This window comes from Penicillium lagena, assembly GCF_028827675.1.
Source record: "Penicillium lagena strain IBT 129212 chromosome Unknown utg000008l_segment0_segment0, whole genome shotgun sequence".
Taxonomy (NCBI): domain Eukaryota; kingdom Fungi; phylum Ascomycota; class Eurotiomycetes; order Eurotiales; family Aspergillaceae; genus Penicillium; species Penicillium lagena.
The window spans coordinates 2,497,890-2,522,575 of record NW_026623229.1 but is presented as its reverse complement, the minus strand read 5'-3'; the positions used below and the strand labels follow the sequence as shown (position 1 = coordinate 2,522,575).

The 24,686-nt window shown below is 46.3% G+C and overlaps 7 protein-coding genes across 7 annotated transcripts; 3 read left to right on the top strand and 4 right to left on the bottom strand.

The window, feature by feature from the left end:
* Positions 1-88: 88 nt before the first annotated feature.
* Positions 89-2,255, bottom strand: N7510_011619 (Zn(II)2Cys6 transcription factor; the record flags this gene model as incomplete). Its single annotated transcript, XM_056983543.1, has 3 exons — positions 89-1,169; positions 1,217-1,341; positions 1,398-2,255. The coding sequence occupies 3 exons, from the start codon at positions 2,253-2,255 to the stop codon at positions 89-91; spliced, it is 2,064 nt and encodes a 687-aa protein (XP_056829037.1).
* A 4,175-nt stretch (positions 2,256-6,430) lies between these two features.
* N7510_011618 (uncharacterized protein) lies at positions 6,431-7,298 on the top strand (the record flags this gene model as incomplete). Its single annotated transcript, XM_056983542.1, has 4 exons — positions 6,431-6,467; positions 6,519-7,007; positions 7,056-7,171; positions 7,224-7,298. 4 exons carry the CDS (start codon positions 6,431-6,433, stop codon positions 7,296-7,298), a joined length of 717 nt encoding a protein of 238 aa, XP_056829036.1.
* Positions 7,299-7,542: 244 nt separating this feature from the next.
* N7510_011617 (ankyrin repeat domain-containing protein) lies at positions 7,543-11,555 on the bottom strand (the record flags this gene model as incomplete). Its single annotated transcript, XM_056983541.1, has 4 exons — positions 7,543-10,123; positions 10,189-11,046; positions 11,096-11,389; positions 11,446-11,555. 4 exons carry the CDS (start codon positions 11,553-11,555, stop codon positions 7,543-7,545), a joined length of 3,843 nt encoding a protein of 1,280 aa, XP_056829035.1.
* Positions 11,556-12,792: 1,237 nt separating this feature from the next.
* N7510_011616 (uncharacterized protein) lies at positions 12,793-14,417 on the top strand (the record flags this gene model as incomplete). Its single annotated transcript, XM_056983540.1, has 2 exons — positions 12,793-13,275; positions 13,329-14,417. 2 exons carry the CDS (start codon positions 12,793-12,795, stop codon positions 14,415-14,417), a joined length of 1,572 nt encoding a protein of 523 aa, XP_056829034.1.
* Positions 14,418-14,463: 46 nt separating this feature from the next.
* Positions 14,464-14,703, bottom strand: N7510_011615 (uncharacterized protein; the record flags this gene model as incomplete). The annotated part of the gene is made up of 1 exon (XM_056983539.1): positions 14,464-14,703. The coding sequence occupies one exon, from the start codon at positions 14,701-14,703 to the stop codon at positions 14,464-14,466; it is 240 nt and encodes a 79-aa protein (XP_056829033.1).
* A 2,712-nt stretch (positions 14,704-17,415) lies between these two features.
* N7510_011614 (uncharacterized protein) lies at positions 17,416-17,832 on the bottom strand (the record flags this gene model as incomplete). Its single annotated transcript, XM_056983538.1, has 1 exon — positions 17,416-17,832. One exon carries the CDS (start codon positions 17,830-17,832, stop codon positions 17,416-17,418), a length of 417 nt encoding a protein of 138 aa, XP_056829032.1.
* Positions 17,833-19,344: 1,512 nt separating this feature from the next.
* Positions 19,345-20,853, top strand: N7510_011613 (uncharacterized protein; the record flags this gene model as incomplete). The annotated part of the gene is made up of 1 exon (XM_056983537.1): positions 19,345-20,853. One exon carries the CDS (start codon positions 19,345-19,347, stop codon positions 20,851-20,853), a length of 1,509 nt encoding a protein of 502 aa, XP_056829031.1.
* Positions 20,854-24,686: the final 3,833 nt, after the last annotated feature.

Genomic DNA, 24,686 nt, shown 5'->3' with positions numbered 1-24,686 from the left:
CTTGGCCACCGTCTCGTTAGCTATCTTGCTTGGGCGTCTTTTGCTGAGTGTTCATAGCTCGCTAACAAAGTACATGTATCTCAAAGGGCTAATCTTCAGACGGGAAGGCATCCATAGCTTGGAAAATACTGTCCTGCATCCACGTCTCGGCACTGATTTGGTAATCTCCCAGGGCCATCCCGAAGCTATCCCATATACTCTCATGAGCCCTGTCGCCCGAAGTCCAATCACCTTCGTCGCCCAAAGGCTGATCGGCCTCTAACTGCATTGACCCGCTGGTGGTGTTGGGGCGAGGTCGCCGTGGTTGTCTGTCGTGTTCGCCCTCAACCGTGACTGTGACGAGGCGATCAAAGGCATTTCGAACCTTGCGTGCCGCGGGCCACCGTTCCGATATAGTATACAAAAGAGTGCTGCATGCACGGATGTCGCTGCTAAACTTGGCATCGAAGATTGATGGGTCCATGCAGAAACAATAAACCAGCACAAGGCCAGCTACAAAGTTGGCGTGGAGGGCTAGCAGAGAAAATGAGATGTAAGTCTGGTCGTCATAGAGGCGCTTATATAGCTGACAGATCTGGCCCGCCGAGTATGCAACTTGGCGGAATTCAGGTTGCGCCGGTGTGAGTGATGGCAGGAAAGGCAAAAAAAGCAAGACCAGTGCTTTGTGGTACTGCGTCATGTGGTAATCATGCGTGACATATGGGTGCTTTTCTCTTGCGCAGTAGTCTTGACTGATGGGAATATTGGTTTTCCATTCCTCGAGAGCAGCTCGGAGTGCGGCGATCTTGCGTGGGTTGATAGAGCCGACGGGTTTGTCCACGCGACATACCGTGTTGGATATCTTGGACTCCAATTGTTGCAGCCGGAAGATGTGGATGGCGGCTGTTAGTGGTGTGATTTGGGTAGGATTTGCCCTTGCTTCTGCCAGTGCGGCGACTACCTCGCTCTCAGTCTCTATCGAGTCATCAATGTTTGCTGGAAGTTCTACATCGATGTCTCTATCGGATGGCGAGTGTGGGCGTCCCATTGTTCTCGCCACGGAACGCTCAAGCAGGTATGCAGTCCAGAAGATACGCTTGCGTCTTTGATCAAGCAGAGCCGAAATGTTGTTGGACCGGCGGTGCAGGCCGCAGTCGATGCAGTGCCGCATCGTCGTTCCGATTATCCACCTACGATTGTTAACTTGGGCATGTCAAATGTCAAGTCCAGTACTTACCATATTCCAGGTCCTGTTGGTGATCTCAGTTGATATATAGAAATCAAGAGCATTGCGTCCAAGTCCTCGAGGCTCTGAACAGCGAAGATAGTCTCGGCATCGGCTAAAGCGCTCGCATAATGCTCCTGGGCCGCGATCAGTCTCAAGTTCAGCACCACCAGAGGTTCGTAGTCACACTCACACTCGGAGACGGATGCTTGTTGTCGGGTGTCAGTTGCAGGTACCTGCCACCGATCGCGTAGACTAGATGGAGGATGGCGTAGTCGCACAGATCTGCCCTGTTCTCGGTGGACAGCGGAATTTGGTGCGCTGGGACCAGGTTCGCTCTGGCGTTATGCAGGCGCATGATCTTCTTCTTGGACAAAAATGGGTGCTTCGGATGCACTCTGGAATAGTATGCATCGATAAGCTTTTTGCCGACTTCCTCCGTAGGCATGTCTGCCCTGCCAGGGGACATCAGAGGCCCGTTCTGTCTTCCGGTCTCATAGGGAGTTGTCAGATGCGGCGCAAAAGTGATGATTCCTTTAGATGTTGATCGACCTATTCGACTCGGGTCATCGGAGGTGCTGATGGCAGATTTAAGCAGCTTTGCCAGCGGAAACCCACTGGAGGTCCCGAGAAAGGAGTTTGGCGACAGCGCTATAATGCCAGAGCCGGCCTCTGCATTGGACTCGCCGTCTTCCGCGACGTCATTTCCTCCCGGAGAATCCACAGCATCCCTGGCCAAATGTTGTTTTTGATAGACGGGTATATCGGAAACGTGAGATGTCGTAGCTGCCTGGACGGCTGGAGTGGCTCCTCTTTCCAGCTCTGCAATACGATTCTCTAGAGAACTCACGTACTCGGCGGGATATATTTGCTTGAGCCCGTACGAGCAAGCTTCGCCGGCAGACAGGCAGCTCGAACATGACGGGAACTCGTTATCGCAGCGCTGCTTGCGAGTCTTGCACCTTTGACACGCCAGGGCACTGCGGGCACGCCTCTTGGTTGGTCTCTCTCCCGCGCTGCTGGCATCGGCTGTGATTTTCCCCCTATCCATACCCTTTCAAGCGCGTGGAACTGGTTCCGGCGGGCTCGTCACCAGCAACAGCGACCGCTGGCCGGACGGAGGCGTCGTGGAGACGTGATGGCGTGGTAGCTCAATCGTACACACTGCCAATGAGATTTTATACAACGCCCAGTGCCTGCGTCTGCGTGGGGGGAACCCAGTCTGTATGCAAGATTTTACGCGTCCCGCATTGGTAATTGAGGCTGATGGAAAATGACCGGGGGAGGGATAAATACCCGCACATGTTCCGACCCACTCTTATCTGTGTGCGGAGTGAGTCCCGAGTCGAGCGCCACTAGATGACTAACAGTGCTTGAAATTCATTTGCTTAATAAGACCGTATCACCCGAGGGTAATTGATAGAATTCAAGCTGTTAATGATTCCGATTCGGGGTTGCTTGCCGAGGAACGTGACTCAAAACCCCACGAAGTTTGGATGATCTATAAAACACGCAAGTAGACAGCTGATCTACTTTAGTTGAAATCGATAAAGAATCAGACCTCAGCTCGCTGCAACATATACATGTTATTGAAAATCAATTAACAGGTATTTTTTGGGCCGTCTTCGGTTTTTTAAAGTTTCTAATACCTAGCAGAAGACACCTTCGCAATTGAGCTTGCCGCGCTAAACAAGATTTCGAAGCCGTTTGAGCCCGCTGAGGTCTCTCTTAATGAAATTACAATTTACATGACAGCGCTACAGGATCCATCCGATTCTCCAAGACATTATCAAAGATTTATTTCCGATCTTTTCTCGTCCGAACCAAGTTACACCCGATAGAAAGAGGTTAACGAATCCTCGCTTCTTGTCCTCAAGGGACAAACGCTCAGCCGACGGAGCGGTCACTCATGGCTGTCACGGTCTTGTTTTGAACTATTGGATATACTCAAAACCTGGAAGCCGATCAGCTATTTTGTTCAGAATGATTCCTGGCGACACAACCCCCCGCCTCGTCATCTTGTGATCACGAACGTCATGACAATTGAAGCCTAGTGTTTTGGCGGAAACCGAGAGTTCAGATGGAAATCGAGAGGGCGATGCGGCACGCGATTTGGCAAGCTAAAAAGCCTAGACTTTCTTGCGATATTCTTACTTGCTTATTGAACTTTTTTCCTACCACATATAATATCCTGGATCGGCTTGACCGTTGCAATTGTGGTTTGAATACTCTCTTACCTTATATTCTGGATGTGGTCTGAGAGACTAAATCTATCATCAAGATATTCGCTGTTGTTGGTGAGGTGGAGATCTTGGAGGACCCAGTCCCAGATTATCTACTTACAACCATCACGCTCGACCAAAAGCAGATCAGAGCGGCATGTTAAAGTCACCTTGAAAAATAACTGCGGGGTTGCTGCAATCTGTGGGCCACTCGCTGCCCTTAAGGCTTTTTGAGGCTATAAATAACATTATGTGAGAGACTGGTTATTAGAAACAAGAGTGTCACTCAACGAGAATCTGAATAGTAGTACGTGGGCCTAGATCCAAAGAAGTCTTTGCTTCTTTGTTCTAATATGAATATAGATGAATCTGTTAGTGGCTGAAGGCTGACTTTGGGCGAAAGAAGCGCATGCGCAAGGAGGGAGGACACCAATCTGAGTATTGGAAGCATTTTGACCAAATGGCTAAGGCAGGAATAATGGCCTAAGGCTAACAGTATGGGGAGGCCTAGGGCTTTACATAATTCCACGGAGGTAGTTAACGTGATCCACATGCTAGCTAGACACACGGGCGAGCTGGACACCCTAAAACACCATAGTAAATACATTATTTTGATAACTCGATGTTATTTCCAAATATTTCAACAACTACGATTTTAATTGTATTTTATTATTAGTATGCACTGTAAATGGGCGAAATGATTAATGTAAGTTCACAGAAATCTAAAATAAAGATTCTTTAATGGCGTTATCAAAAATTCAATGAGTGTATGCTGCAAATATATATTCGAAACACAAAATATAGGAAATTTTTTAAAATCTCAAAAGGGGCCGGAAATGATCCAAATAGTACTACCATATAATAAATCTCATATCTAGCTTTCACTATTGAGCTACAAAGTTGTAATTTATGGCATTTACTATGGTATTTTGAGATGTCCACCTCGCTCGTGCGTCCAGCTCGTATGTGGATTACGTTAATTCTCCTATCCTAACTTCATCGCCTTTTACGCGCCGTACCTGCTGGGGTTTTTATATCAAGTGTGACCGGATGTCAGATCAAGAAAGAAAATCAATAAAGAATTCAATTTGAGTACGTAGTCGACGGGAGATCCAAATTGAGAAAGGGAAGAAGAGACCGAAGAAGAGTCTCTTTATCTACAACAGTCTATGTCCTGTGTCACCTGTCAAACGCAGTCTTCAAACGCAGTCCTCAACCTTGCATCATGTCAGAGTTACCAGGGTCATGGAAGTCTGCATTGTGGATGCCAGCATGACGGGTTCCCGAGACAGCGGTCCCGTCATACGTGGTTCCGTATGCGTAGTTCCGTTACGACTGGTCACATCAAGCAAGATAGTCAGTAGTCCCTATCCGGATAGCTTGTGGTGTCTAGTTGGAATTGAAGGCAGTATTTCGATGGTACCGGTGTAGTTGGTTATGACTATCCGGCATTGACGGTGAAACGCGATCCAGTCTAGCGTGCATATAGCTTAGTCTTCCAGGCAGCCAGAAGAGATCTTGATTGTAAAGCCATTAAGAGAACTCCCCTCATCAATTGGCCGGATGGTGTAGTTGGTTATCACGTATCCGGGACTGCCTAAGAATTACGCGATACGGTTTAGCGTGCCCATTTGGGTTTAGCGTTCCCCTGCTCCACGCTATCCAGGTGCGTGTTTCTATAAAGTCCTCTCCATCGCCGCTTCAACTTTTCACGGTTTTTTCACTTTTCTGCTGTTAATTTCTCTCCGTTTGACATGCGCGTCCTGCTAGTGAGGCTTTTTTGCCATTGATCCGGATCACCGAGCTCCGCCACCCCCTTTATCGCCGGCGCGAACTGACCAGTCCTTTGCGGTCCCTCGAGCCCTCGAGTGCAAGCTTCGGTGTTTCCCTCGTCCTGCCACGTTTGCACTCAGCTCCACACACCCCCCATTGCGCTCAAGATGAGGCTTTTTTTGCCCTTCGTTCGCTACGCCGACTGGCAGATCGGCTACCTCGGACGTCAATCGATCGGTCGATCGTCGGACGTCCGCGTCTCGAGGCGCATTCACCCTACACTCGTTCTGGACCATCTCCCATGCGCAGCGGGCTTCTAGTCTGCCTTGGGAAACAAATACCTGGAGAGGATGTTGGCGGCATTGGATGATGACGTTCGCATTATTTCGGAACCGAGGAAGACCGATTCGTGTCAGCCTGTGATTGTTAAGTTCGCGAGAGTTTACGAGACAAACACAGCGACTATCCGGCCTTTCGTGACGATCGCAAGGTCTCACCATAACCATTTCAAGTCTCCGGAACGATATCTGAACCTCTAAAAAGCCACCAGGCGACCTCGTAAGACTGTGCGCAAGCAAGCATCCATTCCTCCCGACATACGCCGGTTTTCCGTGCAGCGGTTTGCATTCAGACATCTACGTTGCCTCTCCTCCTGCCACTGAGTGCACCTTGCCGCCTCAAGCCTCGTGGGCTTCATGATTGACTGGCGCAGAGGATAAGTTGGACGGATGCAGCAATGGCGTCATGCGGACTGGAGATGAGGAGGGAACGTTTCGTTTGCTCTCCTTGGCTATGGAACGACTGGTAACCGGAGCTCAATCAACTCACAGGGCGCAGATGATGCGCAGATGCGCAGTCTTCTAGGAATAGCAACAATGTATTGCGGGGTGGCTATTGGATGCAGTGAATGAGCAGGCTCTTCATTCGTGCGGTAGTCCCCTACTCTGTACATCGGACTTGGAGACGATTGGCAGACAGGCCTCGTCTGAATACGATCCTGCCGGAGCTTTTGCCGTCTGAGGTTGAGACTTTACAGTGCGAATCCGCCTCAGCTTGCATTGAACAAGGCGTGATCGGTGTGACGAGAGGTATAAAGCCGTCTATCTCGCACGCTGTCTGCGTGAGAACAGCAGCCAAGAATCCAAGTTTTCTTATCTCAAACTCAGTACTCAAACTTACCTACATCATCCCATACATATTTTGTTCCTAACTTCTACTCGCTATAGTCAACATGGCCTTTTTTACAGACAAAGCACGCGAAGCCTCCGGTGAAGGATCTTCTATAAGCACTATTGACTTCGCTAACTTACATTGCGTAGCTTCAATCCTCACCGAACCATGTGAATTGCCTGAAGTGATCGTACGGGATTCCATCGTTTCCCCCGATTTAGGCACAGAGGCCAATCCCATAGTGATTGAAGATGATCTTGCTCCATTGGGCTCGGCATCCAATCCCTTCGTGATCCATGTTGGCGAAGATTTTTGCCCTGAGGGCTTAGATCAATTTAGTTCTGATGCCGATACCGAGATCATGGCTACACCGGAGTTCTGGGAGAATTTGATCGACGAAGGCTTTCCTGCCCCAGCAAATGAGGGTACGGATGTTGGTCCGACCTCTCTCCTTGCGCCAATTGGGCCGCCAGCCTGTAAGGATACAAAAAAGCTTCAAAGCATCGATCAATTATCTGTGAACCATGTTCAATTGGGCGACAAATCACTGGAAATGACCGAGAAATCTTTCAGCATGTCGAAGGATTGCTCTGGTCATGAGGCCGCAAGGTGTATGGAGGCTGCAAATTGGCAAGCTGGTAAGTTTTGGGTGATGTCTTTTCAGCTGTCCCACTGACGATTGTTAGAAAGTGAACAAAGCTTAGAGCAATACATTTCGAAAACAGACGACCACAAGATGTTTCACAGCGCTCTTGGAACTTCTTTGACTAGCAGCGACGCTATTTCGCAGGAACCAATATATGTGAGTTCTAGATCTTTTGGTAGAAATTCGTCGCGTGGCTCCTACGGAGCAGAATCAACGAAACGCAAATTCTCGCATGCTGAAGGAAGCATGTCTACTGAGCTCAGACGATCAGAACGTTTGGTGAAAAGGGCTAGATCCTGCCGGCGGTGATTCTTCTTCTCTTTATATACTGTGAAATTCCTGAAAACGTTTTACTATGCAAAACGGCAAATGCGACATCGTAGATAACAGGTATACTGAGTGATATCATGCTTCCTAGGCTTTGACAAATGATACTCTACACTAGACCCATCTCAATATCTGTAGAGACCAATGAAACTGCTGGGAGGCTCAAGTACGAAGTGAATTGAAATCGACCAGGACCCTGTTCAGTCTCCATTGGCCTTCAGTAGAACATTAAGAGATGATTCCCATCTGCCACTGAGCCGACCCTTATCCTGATGCAGCATAGCCTCTTCTGCGTACGCAAGAGGCGTTTTACCGAATTTGTCCTGATCACCCAGGCTCAGTGACCCGCTGTCTCGCAACAGATTAATGATTCCTTGGCTTAGTGACCCATTCCTCGCTCCATGATGAAGTATGCTCCGGTTATTCGAATCTTTCGCTGTGATATCAACATCGAAAGCTTTGAGGGTCAAAAGGACTTCGTCAAACGGCTGCCAAGGATCGGCAAGCATCGATATATGAGCAAGGTTCCTTCCTGACTCATCAGACCACAAATTTGAAGCGCCTTTCTCTAATAGAAATCGACAGATTGAGGCCCGATTCAATACCAATCCAGGTGTTCGCAAATAGAGGCTGAGTGGAGAGTCTCCTTTCGTGTTAATTTCATTTACATCAGCTCCACGGTTCAGGAGCATGATAATTGACTTTTGCGAGCATGCCTTTGACTGAACATGGTTGTGTAGCAAATTATTCCCCTCCTGATCTGTCTCGTGGCATATATTTGATCGGATTTTGTCAGAATGGTCTAATAAAAGTCCGATAACCGCTGTAGAAGACTTGTCAGAGCGGACACTATGTTGAAGTGGCGTCAGTCCTTCAGAATCTAGAGCATCATCCAATGCCCCTGCAGTGAGTAGATCTCTAACCATCCTAGACTCTCCCGCACCACTAGCAAGATGTAGGGGCGTTTGTCCTTTATAATTGCGGATGGTAGTGTCGGGTTTCTTGCTCATCAATCTTGAGAAAGGCATAATTGAGTTACGATTGTCACAGGCAATCAAATGCAATGGTGTTTGTAATTGCTTGTTCTGCATATCCACATTGATGCCACTGTGCGAAAGAAGAATATCGATAACTGCCGAACGTATTTCGGATGCATATCGACGCGCTTCATCAAATTCTTCACTGCCAGGGTCATCAACAATGTCAATAACAACTTCAATTCGCCATTGTAATTCGTTCCACGCGTCTTCATAATCCCGAGTTATATCTTCTCGGATGGCAAGGTGCAATGGTGTGTCTCCGTCATGGCAACTTCTGTTAGGGTCGGCCCCTTTGGAGAGAAGATATTTTGTCATTGCCGGGTGACCTATGAGTGCTGCCCAGTGCAGTGGAGTTAAGCCATCGACAACTTTTGCTGCAGGAAGTTTCTGTTTTTCAGGAGAAGGCTTATTAACCCACGGGCCAGCTTCTTTTGTTCGGATCCACCTTTTTCTCTCAATACCAGCGTTGACACATGCCCCTGCATGGATTAAGGCTTCGGCTGTCTCCTGGGATCCTTGTCCAATAGCATAATGTATCGGTAGCATGTTTTTCACGTCGCATATCTCAAAGCAAGCGCCCTTCTCTAGAAGAAACCTGGTCATATGAATGCTGCGACTTCCCCCAATGGCTGATAAATGCAGCGCATTGCGATGCATGGAATCCATAGCCTCTATTGAAGCTCCAAGACTAACGAGTTCCTGAGCTGGCTCAAGCTTCACATTCTGCACCGCGGTGAGAAGAGGTGTCTGACCATCAATGTCTGTATACTCCATATCTGCCTTATATTGGACAAGGATTTTTATCAAGTGCGTGTTGTCCTGTTCGGCAGCGTAATGCAAAGCTGTTTTTCCATTCTTGTCCGCCCAATTGACATCAATACCATAATTCAGCAGCAGTTCAGCTACTTCCACCTGTCCATTTCTTGCGGCCCAGTGTAATGCAGTCTGATCCTCATCATCCTTTGCATCAAGGGTAGCATTACTGGCGAGAAAGTAAAGAAGACATTCTTTAAGGCCGAAGTATGCTGCAGGATGTAGTGGAGAGACCGTAACTGAGTGCCCTTTCCTGATTCGCCAGAAGTAATGATCAGCAAAAAGCACTCGGAGGGACTGAGGCAGGGCGTGCTCGCTTTGGACAAAAACGTGCACCTGTTCCTTTACTTTTGAGTAGGACATCCGAGCATGGTAGCCCCAATTTTTGGCTGAGTACTCAAAAAGCGAGCATCGTTGAAGATATCTCTCGAATTGACTATGCGAGGTAGTGAACCCATCTTGAAGTGCCTCATGCAACATATATGAAATACACGTAGTCGCAATTTCGGCATGAGTGTCGAGAAAGAAGAACTCGTTCCAGTTATTCTTAAGGAACTCATACATTGTTTTATGTGCTAGTCGAACAATGTCGCTTTGCTCATCAACAGTAACCATACCTGCACACAGAGAAATGATGTCCTCTATTCTTAAGAGGTTGTCTTCCTCAAAGCTATCTTCTTCAAATGCAGCGGCGAGGGCATGCTGCAACTCAAGTGGACTCAAAGGTCTTGTTGCCCAGACGATCCATGCGAGAACCAGTCTGGCTATCTTGGTCTGATGTTCACTCTGGCTTTTGATTCGTTCAATTGTTTCTCTGTATGCTTTCTCCAGAGAACTCGGAAGGACTTTCAACTTGTCGCGGATCATTTTTTCAGTTGCATATTTGTATTCTTGAATGGAATCAAGTTGAAGTCCAGCAAGAAGAAACCTGATGTAAATTATTCTCAAGATGAGAAAGCATGATTAAGATGCTCGCAATGGGTACTAACTCACATCCCTTTTGCTGAGTCTGTAATGGTGGAAATAATTTCCGACTGAAGGTTGGGTTTTTTTCTGATAGCCGAAAATCCTCTCAATCCGCTTTCCAAGCACCTCGTGATATCCTCCTCATGTGCATGTATCTTCATCCATGGGTTGTCCTGGAAAAGCTCAGCAATGACCGGAATTGACCTAGAAGTGACAAGGAGGCCCAGGTTGTGCTTTTTCTGTAGAGAAAAGATTTTCTTCAAAACTTCTTCAAAACTGTCCTTAGATTTGCCAGAAAGTCGGCATTCGTCTAGTGCATCAACAACAACGAAGACTCTTGAGAGAGGTGAGATGGCTGAATCAAGAAGACCTAAAATTTCATCCGCTGTAGGGCATCTTTGCTTTTTCTGCAACGCATCATAGAGAGATTTCAGGCCGCTTATCTGTGATGTCCTTTCTTGAAGTAGCTGTTTCAACAAACTTGAGAGAATCCTCTTGACTGTCGGTTCTTGAAAAAATTCACAGAAATAGAATGCAATTCTGACAGTATCATCGGATTCGAGGAGCCGTCGAAGCTCTTCGATCACAATTGCCGATATGAAAGTCTTGCCAGCTCCCTCATATCCATGGCAAAATAAAGTACGCTGGTCTTGAGGCGTGTTGCATTCTTGGTGGAGCCACTTCCGGAATTCCTCTGTTTCCAGGAACCACTGGCCAGTTCCGTCCTCTCGGCGATTCAAGATGTTGACGCATTTGGCTTCAGGATTATCTGAAGACAACCAATTCAACATATTCCACCGCTTCTTTTCATCTCCATCCTCAACTAACATCCTGACTCCGTCCATATGTGAAGCTACCATGCTTTTTATTTCCCGAGCCACCTGGCTAATATTTGTCAAAGCTTAAGTATTTAACAGTGGAATCAAAGGCTTACAGAGTAGTCTCAGCGAGGAAGAAGTTGAAGTAATTTATCTCCACGACTAGCTTTTCATGAAAGTCAGTGGCTTTTTTTGAATCCCAGTTAATTTTCGCCCATGCTCGCCGGATGTTGCTTTTGGCATTACGATCGGCAGACACCACTGGCGCATATTTGTCAACCATTTCGTGCAGTTTCTCCAGAATACACCGACAGCTTCGAGAAATCGTCTCTAAATCTATCTTTTGTTGATCACTCAAGTCAGAATCGTGATCCTGGATGACTCTTAACACATTGGAAAGTTTCTTGACGCTACAACGCCGTCAGCCATAAATCTCCATATGCTAGTATCTCATTTTGAAACCGACTCATTTGAAACATCTTCATACTGATCAGGAGCATCTCGAAACTGTTTCCGCAAATCATTTGCGAGCTTCACGACGGCCAAAAAATCGCCGACACCGAAGCCAAGACTCATGTTTCTTAAGCCTGACGACAATGAATTGAGAGCGAAGTACGTGGCCAGAGCCTTTTTGACGCAGACTATCGCACGACTGAGCAAAGCAGCGATATTTAATACGTACTGTGAGCGGGGTAAATCAATCTTATGCCGGGTCGCCTCGACTGAGCTGGGGGCCATAGGCTCCGCATACTCAAGTAATTTTTGTAAGTTGCCCAAAACCAAATGGCTTCGCCAGCCTGTGTTTGTTGGCGCCTTTTGACTGCAGCTAGATGAAGGTCAAAGCGTGGCATACTGAAAGCGTATTGGATCCGGTAGGGCGGGCGAGACGCTGCTGATGGCTGCGGTTCGTTTATGGACGTGATTCAACCCACATATGCAGTTGACATTGGCTGTATTTTTGCTCTTGTGATTCGCCCTAAGAGGAATGAGGCTATCCGAAGAAGTGGGTGCATACTGGGCGTTACGTTGAAGCACGTACGCTGTGGTCAATTTTTTACGTAACTTCAAAACACAAGAGTCACGATACCTCAAAATATTCAATAAACAGACCTAACTCTCTTCTTATTCAGCGCACAGAGTTATGTCTGCAAAATCAACCAGGCTAGTCAAATTGGTGAGCACCATCGTCGCTCCTGGTAGCCAATCGTACATCTATCCATCCCTTTTTGTCGTGACCTTTGCCGATCTTTGGACCTCGAGCAGGTGATGCCAAAAAATCTCGAAAGCATCTCTTCCTCCAACATGACGCATCTAAAGATCCTCTAGTGCTCATAACGTCCTATCAAAGAATTTGAAGACACCGACCCTCACAATTTGGAACAATAGCCTAGAATGGAAGGCTCATCCAATACTTCCGATTTTGTTGTGGTCATGACATCGATTGGAAGCGATTCCTGGGGCAAGTTGAATTTTGTACCCGAAGCCCTCGGAAATCCAACTCGGAGCAGCAAAACAACTAGAGGTCTGCAGCAAATGTTGTAGCTTTGAACAATAAACCAGGCACCATTTGTCCTGGTATTTGTTGATAGGGAGCCACGTGCTTTACTAAGCAATGGGCAAACCCCTTGCTCCGGGTCGGACGGGAGAATTGTTTACCCGAGTGGACGGGCTAAACCCCTTATTTTCACAGGTTAATATATTATTGTCTGAACCCCCAAATTCCTCCAGCCTGAGACAACTACCTCATCTCAGCTGAGTGTGGTTACGTCCAAATTCCAGTCATTTTCAAAACGATGCCGGTGGGAGACGTGAAATGGCCATCGCTCATGATATTTCAGCAGCCGTTCTGAAGCCTCGCCGACTGCTTCATGGCAGTATTACATACTCCACCGCAAAAGAATCTGAAACAAATATTCTTCACGAGCTGGGCTACTGGGACCAGGAGACGAAATACTTCACTCATTTGTACCGAAATCGTGATTTGATCAAATCAATTGTTGCTCATCATCTTGGCTTGGATTCGGCAGACAAATGTCATCTCGCCGATCCTGAGGATTGGATGCACGGAAGCTTCAATATTTGCATCCGAGTTGATATTGATGGTTCAGAACAAAGTCCGAGGAAACAAGCGATTGTTCGTTTTCCCTTGCCATACCGGCTTGGAGAGAACATCTGTCCTGGCAATGCGGACGAGAAGATCCTTTGTGAAGCCGGGACATATGCATGGCTCCAGGAGAACTGCCCAGATGTCCCTGTTCCACAACTATATGGATTTGGATTGTCCACTGGCCAAACTGTACGTATCATCCTTTAGTATCTTCCGACGGGATTCCTTCCTAATTTGCTTAGTTCACACTCCTTGATAACTTGCCATTCTTTCTCCGCTCTTTCCAGTACCTACGACGTCAACTGTTAACATGGCTGGGCTACGCAGTCCCTTCTCGATATGTGCGGCATCGCAACAAAAATTATGTCTCGCTTGGCTCAGGATATCTTTTGATTGAGTACATTGATCGGTCGCGAGGAAGAATGCTTTCCGAAACGTGGGCGGAAAGACGCCACAATGCTGAGCTACGGACGAATCTTTTCCACAGCCTCTCTCGTACCCTACTCTCTCTGATGCGCACCCCGTTACCGAGAATCGGTTCATTTGTCTTGGATGAGAACGGATACCTGAGCTTGAATAATAGACCGCTCACACTCCAAATCCAACAACTGGAAAATGAACGGATTCCTGTTGATATTCCGCGAAGCGTCACCTATTCAACTGTTGACTCCTATGTTAATGACATCTTCTCATTCCACGAGAGCCGTCTGCGTCACCAGCCCAATGCAGTCAGCCATCTGGAAGACGGTTTCTATCAGACATCTGCATTGATGGTGATGAGAAGTGTCTGGCATTGTTATTTTCGCCGCGATCTCCTTCGCGGGCCATTCTTCCTAAGTCTCACTGATCTCCACCAGAGCAACATCTTTGTTGATGACAATTGGAACATTAAGTACTTTATCGATTTGGAATGGGCTTGTTCTCGTCCGGTGGAAATGATCCATCCTCCATATTGGTTAACTAACCAAGCCATCGATTTAATCAATGTCGATGAGTACGAAAGTGTTCACAAAGAATTCATGGAGGCCTTTGCAGACGAGGAACAGAAAATCACACCGGGGTCGGAGACACTATGTTTGTATCCCATTTTACAGCAGGGATGGGAGAGAGGAACGTTTTGGTGCTCTCTCGCGCTAAACAGCCCAACAGCATTGTTCAAGATTTTCTACGACTATATCCAACCGAGATTCTCTAAGACTCATGCCGATGACACGGCATTTTGGGTTGTCACTATGCCTTATTGGACGTTTAACACTTTCGAATTCATTGAGCATAAAGTGAAAGACAAGGAACGATATGACGCATCTTTGCGTGAAGCTTTCGAATCCTGAATTTGCAAAGCTCGAGCCTGCAAAGCTCGAGCCTGCAATGATTCAGTCATTTCTTTCCACTCTGGTCTTGTCCATCGCGCTGGCTTTCGTTGCCGCTGCTTTGTTCCTTTTCTTTATAATTCTGAACAGCATTTTGAAGATTAAGAATTGCGCTTTTCCCCCGGCTCTGCTGTGCGGCTTGCGCTGAGGAAGAGAGTTGATTAAGAGTTTTGGCGTTCATTCTCATAGTGATCTTCGCGTCTTCAATTTTGCCATCGTAGCTTGAATCTGATCGTCGGTCGCCCATTTTATGGGAATCCTGAGTACTGAATACATTGTCAGAAACCATTCCAAAAATAAATTGTATTCCATCTAGTGTCAGCTGACCTTCAATTTTGCAGCAAGACAGATATTTAACTCTTAAGGCTTGTCTGAACGAAGTATCGTCAATCTAGACTAGTAGAGAAGATCATTAATTGCTATATAGGCGCTGAGGGAAAACTCACATGGACCAGACTGATCAGAAGAATATGCTGTCTCCTGTGCTTTATATGGGACGCAGTTCATGAGGCAAGGTGACCGAAGTCAGAAAGTGGCATGTAAATGTATCGGTTATTTAAGCCTCGTCCGTGACGGAGTAGTCAACCCATCTCCTCATCTCCAACCCGCGTTGTCATCTGCAGCATTAGCTAGCGTAAAGCTGAATTTAGCGACGCGCAGGAGGAAGTAGCAAATCACATTTCTTGCAATTGAAACGCTTGCTTCAAATTAGCTGAGAATAACTTGATCAGCCACATTACGACTCAACACAATGTGGTACTAGCGGTAAATCCTTGACCTAGGGCGCATTCACAAGTGACACGTCATAGCCCGCTTCCGCAAAATAACTGGACGAATTGGTCAGGATAAATACTAAGTCGACTTGCGGCTATTATTTTATAAGAGGGAGCATTCGTTTTACATGGCACTGTTCGATTCTCGCAATATTATACGACACTACAGTACAGTCCATGGTATGTGCTTTCAAGAAGCTGCTACTATCAGCTTCAAAATCGCCCAGCAATTAGACATCCTTCAGCATGTCAACCCAAACGGAATGGCCAGGGGGAAATCATCCGCAAAGGGGGTTTCTCCCCCATCTAGACGAAATCCTCTACCTCCTTTTCAGTCCATCTACCCTGTCCATGTCTGGGACTCGAATTCGAAATTGGCAATCCGATCATAATCCTGGGCCCTGAAGTGGCATCTCGGTTTGCCCATAGTGTGTTCTCAGATACCATTCGCCGTATATCTTCTAGCATACTATACGAGTCTCCATCATCAAGAAACTGCAGCGTCCTTCACACACTCGCCTTTGGAAATATATCATGCCAGGGGATGGTATGGGACTTGGTTGGCAGGCCGGACATAGCGCTAGCGGCGGGGAGAAGCGAGACGCTGGAGGCCCGTCACGATATGGGGGGTATCACTGGTGGAGGACTAGTTAGGTCGAGATTGAATTGTATGAGAGTAGACATACGGTAGTCGCTTTAACGTGAGGAGGCATTGGAAGGTCCTCTTGAAGCCTTTGCCATCGCATACGGTGCACTTGAAACCTCCGTCTATCCCGGTACCACCACAGAGCTCGCACTTGGTCATGATGTACTCGCGGACAAACTTATCGACGAAAAGGGTGGTTTGAGTGTCTTTATGGGATAAAATCGTGACTCGGAAGATGTCTCGGCCTTAAGGATCACCTGGGAGGATTGGGTATGATCACATGAATGCCAACGCGGCGGTTTTCTCAATGCACCAATATGAAATGGGTCACGAGTTTGATGACTAATCCAAATTCATTTTCTCGGGCACGTGGGGTAGAGTGGAGGTGCTATAAGTACACACCGACCCCATCGCCCCCGCTTTCAGGTTCCATTTCTGCTATGATTGATGCAGTATCATGGCTCAGGAAACGACCGAGTGCAGTGTTTGCCTACACAAATTTAACAAACAAGATGAGTATCATGCGCACCATAGTCATTTCCAGGTTTGTGTGCATATTATTTTGTGGAGGACTGAATTAACACCAAACAGTCTCAAGCACAGAAAATACTTCTCAAGTATCAACGTCTCCAAGAACAACTTCTTTTCGAGCTAAGCCAATGCTTAGCACACAAAGACCACGGTCCGAGTGACCCAAATCAAATCAAAAGCAACGACCATAGGGACTCCGAACGTAACGACGGGCAAAATGAATATAATGTCAAAGTTAAAGGAAGCGATCGGGTGAAAAGAGATAATTTCTTATGCCCAGACTGCGGTAAAGGATTCAATGGATGGAAATATCTTCAGCGGCATTATCAGCTTCGTATGTTTGATGTCTCCATTATCACCAGCTTATCTCACAGTACCGCAGACGTCGAATGCCATGAAATTTGCTGTGACCGTATCTTCAAACGAGTCAGCTTATATATCAACCACAAATGCGATCTTTCTAGTACCGTCTCAAAACGAGAAGTTCTCAAAAGGCAATCCGAAGAGAAGCTTAGACAATCTTTGGCCGAGTCTCGTCCGCGAAGTTTTAAGCGGCGCAAGAATAGTAACCATTCTACTCGCCAATCTAGTCCTGAATTTAATCCAGATGGGCTACCTAAGGAGTCTCTTAATATCAACGGTATGGATGGACTTGTGTTATGTTGCCTAATATCAGCCCATCTAACCTTGCGAATAGAATCATCGCACTTAGACTGCAGCCTCTCCACACAGGAAATACCACTCAATTTCAATGCAGATGCATCACGGAGCATGCCTATGGCCCCGACATTCCCTGAGCAATTTATTACTGCAATACCACCATACAATTCTGGTACACGGGCACCTTTAATGTTCAGGGGTACAATAAGTGGGTTCCAGCATAGTAACATGTTTCTAGAGAGTGGGCAGGCTACATTTTTGTCTGGTGGACTTGAAGGAAACCCTCAGTTCGCTGGTGTTGCTCATGGAGCACAAGAATGGATTCATGAGCAGGATAGCTTCCAGGCTCTCAGTTCTGGAACATAAAATTGGCGCCAATTTTCGAGGTCTTTATTTCATCCACCATCTTCTCAAGTCCCTGATCTTTCGGAAGAACCATCTTTGCCCATCCACTCAGTTCCTCTTTTGTCGCAAATACGAACATGATGGCAAGTCCCTTTATTATGCGAAAGGCGAGTCGAGTATCCGAAATCACCCTATGCCATGTATCAGAAATCATATAGAGCGTATAACTAGCGAGATATATAGCGTACAGGCCACCGTGTTCCATTTCCACAGTTTTCCGCGCTGTCTTCGCTAAATGGGCGAATGGCACTTCTAACAGGCCAGTAGACGAGTTGAACGTATTGAGTTCGAGTGATTGTGAGCCGACGTAGTATTCTATCTGCGAGCCCGCCTCCCATAGCTGCACAGTGAGAGCGGACATCTCAACGTTTGGGCAATTCATGAAAACGTAGACATGAGTTGGATCGCTGCCAAAAACTCTGTATATTCCGAGACCGCACCAGTCGAAGTGTGTCTCGAGTATCGACCGAATGAGCTCAAAAAAATTAGTGAATATTCATCCCGAAAAAGAAGTACTTACACAGTTGTTCAAGACAGTTTGCTGGCAGAAGTCTATACCCTCCGCAGTTCTTATCGGAAAAAGTTTCTGCCTCATTGCTTTGACTCCTTCGCCTATTGCCTCATCATGGACTTCAAGAAACCCTTCTGATCGCAGCTGGTCTACCTTGGCTGGTATTGACATACTGGAAGTCATGGGCAGATTGGCACTGCCGGGATGTGGCGGTTGACGTTATGGGTCAGGATGGAATGGAAGCGGCGGGGTATTCCAATATCACGTGACATGTTGGATGTCAAGTTTCGGTCCTGTATTTCATTACACGGAGCTGAAGATTAATAAATATCTTTGATCCGAACTGTGAGCGAAAAGCTTTTGATCCCAACTAGTAACAAAAATCCGTGCTCCGATCAGGGGACAAAACTCCTTGACCCAAACAGGGGACAAAACTCCTTGGCCCGATCAGGGGACAAATTTCCTTGGCCCGAACCGGGGACAAATTTCCTTGGCCCGAACAGGGGACAAAACTCTTTGGCCCGATCAGGGGGGGGCAAAATTCCTTGGTCCCATCAGGGAACAAAAGTCTTTGGCCTTCCAGTAGCTATACCTTTGATCCTTGTCAGCGGTTTTGGCTGACTTGATGCCGTTATGGGATTGGCCTACCGATACCCACAGGTTGATACGACGAATTTAGTGATATCGCATAGCGCGCAATATCTCATGGCATGAAGCCTGTAAGCGCTGTAGCCAACATAGCATTAATCAGTGAGTACTTTGACCCAATAAGGCCTCATCGGCTGGGTCTGGAACAAAATGTCCCATCCCTGTTATACTATATGTCGTCTGCCTCCTGTTTAATCGCTGGTACTGTTGATGATTTGGCGCTACATGCACGAAAGGGAATTGTCAGTGTCAGCCCCCCCCTACCCAAAGACCGTATACATGGCTTGCTTTTCCCGGCAAGATCTCAGAGAAGCTGAAAGATGAGCTTCTTGTAAACGAACCCTTATGCCGCTTTCCTGGAGACCATGGATATATCTTCAGCCCTCACATTCCTACGCAATGCACCAACCGAGGCTCTGCAAATTCATAAGAGTGAAGCTGTCTCAGCTTTTCGAGAAATTGAAGAGCGTCTGGGAGGTCTTGGCTCCCCACAGTTAGATATACCTCCTAAGTTCTTTGAACATTGTTAACATATTCGATAGAAATGGAGCTGTGTGTGAGACAATTCCTATCAGCCGTTCCTTTCTATCCGAGAAACATCTTTCGGAGGCGCAATCAGTCAAAATCCAGGTGACAAAGCTTCTGAATGCACTGGCTAAAGATTTCTCTTGGGTGTGGGACTCAATCAAACTCGAACCAAAACAGTTTCTGGCTATGAAACGCAAACGTACTTGCGATAGGAGGCTTCGCGATATTCGCAGAATTGATGGTAATCTAAAACCTGAAAACCGGGACAAGTTATTACGAGGCCTCGCCCAGCGGTCGCTTGCTCTCGAAGGAGTCAAATGCGGTTATTTGGATGTGGATGAGATGTGTGAAAAAATGAATAATGGGAATCTCAAAGGAGGACGAAATGGTAAAACCGTACAATTTGTGACCAATGAGCTGGGCATCGAATCAGACGACCAAGACTTTGCCGTTCGAGCCACTCGTGAGGGCATGAAACAATTGGTCATGGAGAGAGTCCTAACAGAAAAGCTTAAGGAAACGCTGCTACAAACGTTACAGGAAACGCAGGATGAAACATTGAAGCAAACCTTGGGGGAAATGATAAAAGGCTTCAAGAGTGCATCAGGAATATCTGTGTTTACAGCCCTGGCTCTCAGACCCTTTAGATATCTCAAATACGGAGAGATCCCTGAGTTTGCAAATTGCTTGCTGGAGCCAGGTGCGATGCCTTCATTGATTTTGATGGAGGCGGAATCCGACAGCATCGATCCTATAGTCTTCATCACGAATATTATGCGAAAGACCTCAGATTGGCTTGAAGAATTGCAGTTGTGTTATGATGGTGAGTTAGCCTTTAACCTAAATGTTTATTTTTACCTCATCCTTGTAATAGCATGCATTACGTGCGACGACCAGGAAGCTCAGCTAACCGGGACGAAACGCATTCAGAGGAGTGCCCTGAGAAACGAACAACCCATGACCGAAACTCCTATAGGTGCAATAACCAATCCTAGCGATTTGTCGATACCTCACAATCATGGACCTCACAATCATGGTTCATCTGCGCAGAGCAAATCATTATGTGCTACTCAAACGGCATCGGCTTACAATGATGATGGATGTTCTCTTATCCAATCCGTTGGTTTTCACGGGGTCAGTTGGATACCATTCGACGGAACACCCGACCATGCTGGATCAGATGTTTCAGAGTCTTTTGAAGAAAGAAGCCTGAATGAAGATGTCGAAGTCACTGGAGGGCCTAATGATGAAGATACCGATGTAGCAACAAACAGGAATGGCAGCAACGCACAAAATGTCTACAAAGACATCAGATGGGAGTCTGAACATAATCATTGGATTGATCATGTGCAATCTCAAATTTTACATGCGCCGCAAGAAGAGCAAGCAAATGAGCAAGGTCATAAGACTTCTGCAGGGCACATACCTGTTGCCATGCCAGATAGTCAGGAGCTTATTGCGCCACTCACCCTCATAACGAGCGCGGATATTCCTGATACGATCGATACAATGGCATCACTCGCCATCAATTCGAACAATGATCTCTTTGACGCAATTCATATGATGGCATTAGTTTTCCCAGATGCAGATACGAATTTGCCTGACGCGAGCGATCTCATGATGGCATCATTCGCCACAGGCGCGAATGCGGAACCCCTTAACGCGATCGATATGTATCCGTCTATTTCTACTTAGTCAAAGGCATAACTTCCTAATGATACCGCCATTTCCACAATTTACTCTCTTGACTGTTAGCAGTCGAAACACCTACCGACGCGACTGGAACTGTGGACGGATTGTCCAACTCTGCAAGAGACCTACAACTCTGTGTGCAACCACTTACAGCCAGCTGAGGAAGCCCGAGCACGATTGATTAAGAAGTCATGAGGGGTGAGACTCGAGGTTTATAGTACACTGGGTATTTGCCATCACAGTGATTTTCAAAATATGGCGGCTTAACATCCCAGCCATATAAGTTATGGATCTCAGCCACTCTTCTATTAACCTCATCACACAATTTTCTTGGTGCGATTCGAATAGTCATTTCCGTCGCAGCGTGGACCCAGAGAACAGGAATTTCGTTTTCCTCCTGCAGGTGGGCGGTTGCATGATCATATTTGGTATGGAAAAAGTCGTAAATTAAAAAGCAGCGACTTGGCCAAGTCTGCTTGACTATGAATTTGGCTTCGTTGCGGATCTCCTGGTCGCATTGCATGGTTTGGAGAACGTTGTCCAATGCTGATTCCGGATCATCCGAATGTAGACTCGACTTAGAAATCGCTATAAACATTCGAACGGGCTGTTTTGATTTGAAACGATCCTCCATTTTTGACTTCTATGGGAAGGTCATTAATTAGCCCATGAGCTCAAACACATTGATGCTTTGACTTACTTGTCCACTCGGAAGTGCTTCTCGTAAAGCGCTCTTTTCCTGCCCTTTCTCTCCAAACTCCTAGACTACTCAAATTTCGAGGCGAGAGCATGCCTTTATGCTGGAGAGCCATCGAAGCTGATTGTCGCACAGGCGCCGAGCGGACAAGTCGAAGGCGAGTAATACGTGCACACGTGGCAGCGGAGGGCTGGGAAAGGTGCGTTGTACCCTGATTAATCAGACATCTTTATAAAAAAAAAAATTAAAAAAAAAAAAATCAGTGGCCAGGCAACCGACATCTAAGCATCATAGTGGTATACATTACATATTATACGGAGTCTCACCACTTGAGCAATAATATATCTTGAATATGGTAGTTCCATGCATAGATTGGACGAATATCCGTCGTTCGTCAGTGAAGCTTTTATAACCGTATTTAAAGACACGTTAGAAATTACACTCTCCCGAGATCGCATTCCCCCTCCCTGATGGCTTAAGACTAGTCTAGTAATTAATTACTACACAGTACAGGGAAAATATTTAAAAGGTATGTAGACTAGGCCGTGGAATGTATGTGGAAAGTATATCCTGCCATAAGTGGTAAGAAATGGACCAAATTCAGAGTAGTGAAAAGTCTGGCATTCTGTCATCAAACTATTTATGTAAGAAAATTCCATGGTGCCATGATTGGTTGAGAGCAAGCAAGCAATCGCGTGTGAGACGTGATACAATATGAAGACCAGACAAACATCCACAGACCAGGCCTAAGCCCATATTATATTGTCTCCTTATCCTCGCGAAAATACTAGTAGCTCTTACCCTTGCTAGCTCCTCAAAGATCAAGGAGTTGATCCTGGTGAGGGGTAGCTGCACTCTGCACATTTTCTGTCTCTCATGGTCGTCCAGACGTTGCCCAAATAATCGACATCGTGGTGGCCACCACAATCCCCATCGAAAGCTTCCTGCAGAAGTACCCCACAGTCTCTACATTCGTATCGGATGTAGAAGCACATCTAATTATATCATCTAAGATTAATAAAATGAGGTTGAGCTCGTATTAACTTTATCTTACCTGGACGATATGATTTATAAATTCGTAAGACTTTATCTCAGCTCGTTTTAGTTCTACATTTATTTTAGTAAACCCATTAAGATATTGATAAAGAAAGATACCTTGTGAATTTTTCAACCGTGAGCTGCTGCTCGAGTATTCTCTGAATGTGGAAAGGCGATTGTGGCAAAACCCTCGATATTAGTTGAAAGGCCTAGATATCAATTAGAAGTGTTAAGAAGTCTGGAGAGAAGATTGCCCTTTTATATCTCAGTCCTTTGGGGCGCCGCTACCACTATTAGCTATAAGGAAATCATGTCCGAGGTCTAGGAGACTGTAAAGCTATCGTGCTGCACGACCTTCTCTTTGTTTATTACATGAAGATTTCTAAATTGAGGTCTCTCTAGTCACGACGTGAGAAGTTCTTCAAAAATCATAGCAGAAAAGCACAGTAGAAGTAAACCAATAGCGAGCAAAAGCAAGTGAACACGCAGGGGATTCAATCGGTAAATGCCCGAATGACACATCCTAGAGGCCTTTGAGCGAAGCCTGATTGTAATTCGCCGCAAGGCACACGTCTATGAAGGCTCCAGTTGTAAGGGTTATTTTAAGATCTGTAGCAATACAGTATAGTTCCCCCCGCAATAGGTCTGGCCTTGCATTGGGTTAGCCAGTTACCGGGTGGGCCATTCAGATCTATGTCCAAGGAGTATAGTTATATTTGCCTTAAGTGGTGCAATTGGATATCATAGGAAACAGTAATATGCTAGCTAATCACCGCCGACGGTGGTAAGTGGGGCGGATTGGAATCCTCAGAATCATGGAGATGCTAGGTAATCACCGCCGGCGGTGGTTACCGAGTTAGTCTTACGTTATAAAGACACCCACAGCTCCCAAGTCTGTATCTCAGACGCGACATCTTTCCTTATCCATTGCTTTATTGGGAAGCATTGGTTACTTACTACCCGCTGTTTCAAGCCGCATGTTCGACTCCTGCCCTGGAATGTGTAAAGGCTACATGCTAACCTAATGTAGAATAAGCTTTTGCGCGCAGCCATGTGTTGGGATCAATACTATACATACCTCAACTGTGACAACAGGAGGGAGTTCGGCGGTCGGATCCCCTGTTTTAAGCCTGGCTGCAACAAGGCCAAAGCTAGGAACCAAAACATTCGACAAGCTTGTAATCACTGTCCCATCTGCGAGGACCGACGACGGGAAGCTTTAGTTAGTAAACTCAATTCTGGTGAAAGAGACAATTTGGGGAAAGAGGCGGGCTCTGGACAGTGATTCCAGTAGCTCAAATTCATTTTTAGAGACTGTGTACCGACAGAAAAGGATATAACTGCTCCAAGTGAATAGTTATTCCATTAAATTTATCAAATAAAAATGACCTGGCAATCCCCTCCTCAGTAGTAATATCTGATTAAGTTCATGCCACTTATATTTTGGTGTCTTGAAATTTTGCTAAGGCCTCGCTAACGCAATGCTCTGGTTATTCCCTTGGGCTGGCTACCAGGAACACACTCCGCTTGATTATATCCCTTATTGTATTGTCCTTCACTACACAATTGTAGGATTGGCTATCCTCTGGTCTGTTATCCGTGGAAGATCCATGCGCGGTATGTCCCCGATAGAGGAGAATACAGACATATATTGACCCGAAATAGAGCAAGAAAAAGAAAAAAGCTTTTTATATCATGACTGCGTGTTAGTGATTGTCAGCTGCATTCACACAGGCCATACCGATTTTCAATACTTGCAAACACGCGACAGGGCCCCCATGAAATCAGGAACCCAAGGATAAGTAGTCGACGAATGAGAACTACCAGAGTCTTACTTCACCTAAAATATAACTGCCTTGAAGACCCCATGGAGTGGATATCGATCATTTTGGTTCACAACCTTCTCACTATGGATTGTCCCGCAACTATTCAGTTGAGCAATACCTCTAAACTGAATAATTATTACGAGTCAGTATTTCGCGCGCTTAATACGAGCACTCTACAGATAATTTCCGAAGTGATGGCGGGGCTGAAAATTAATGGGTGGGAGCAACCGAGAAGCCAGGATTCAGAAGGTAAAAGTACTACTCATGCACATGGT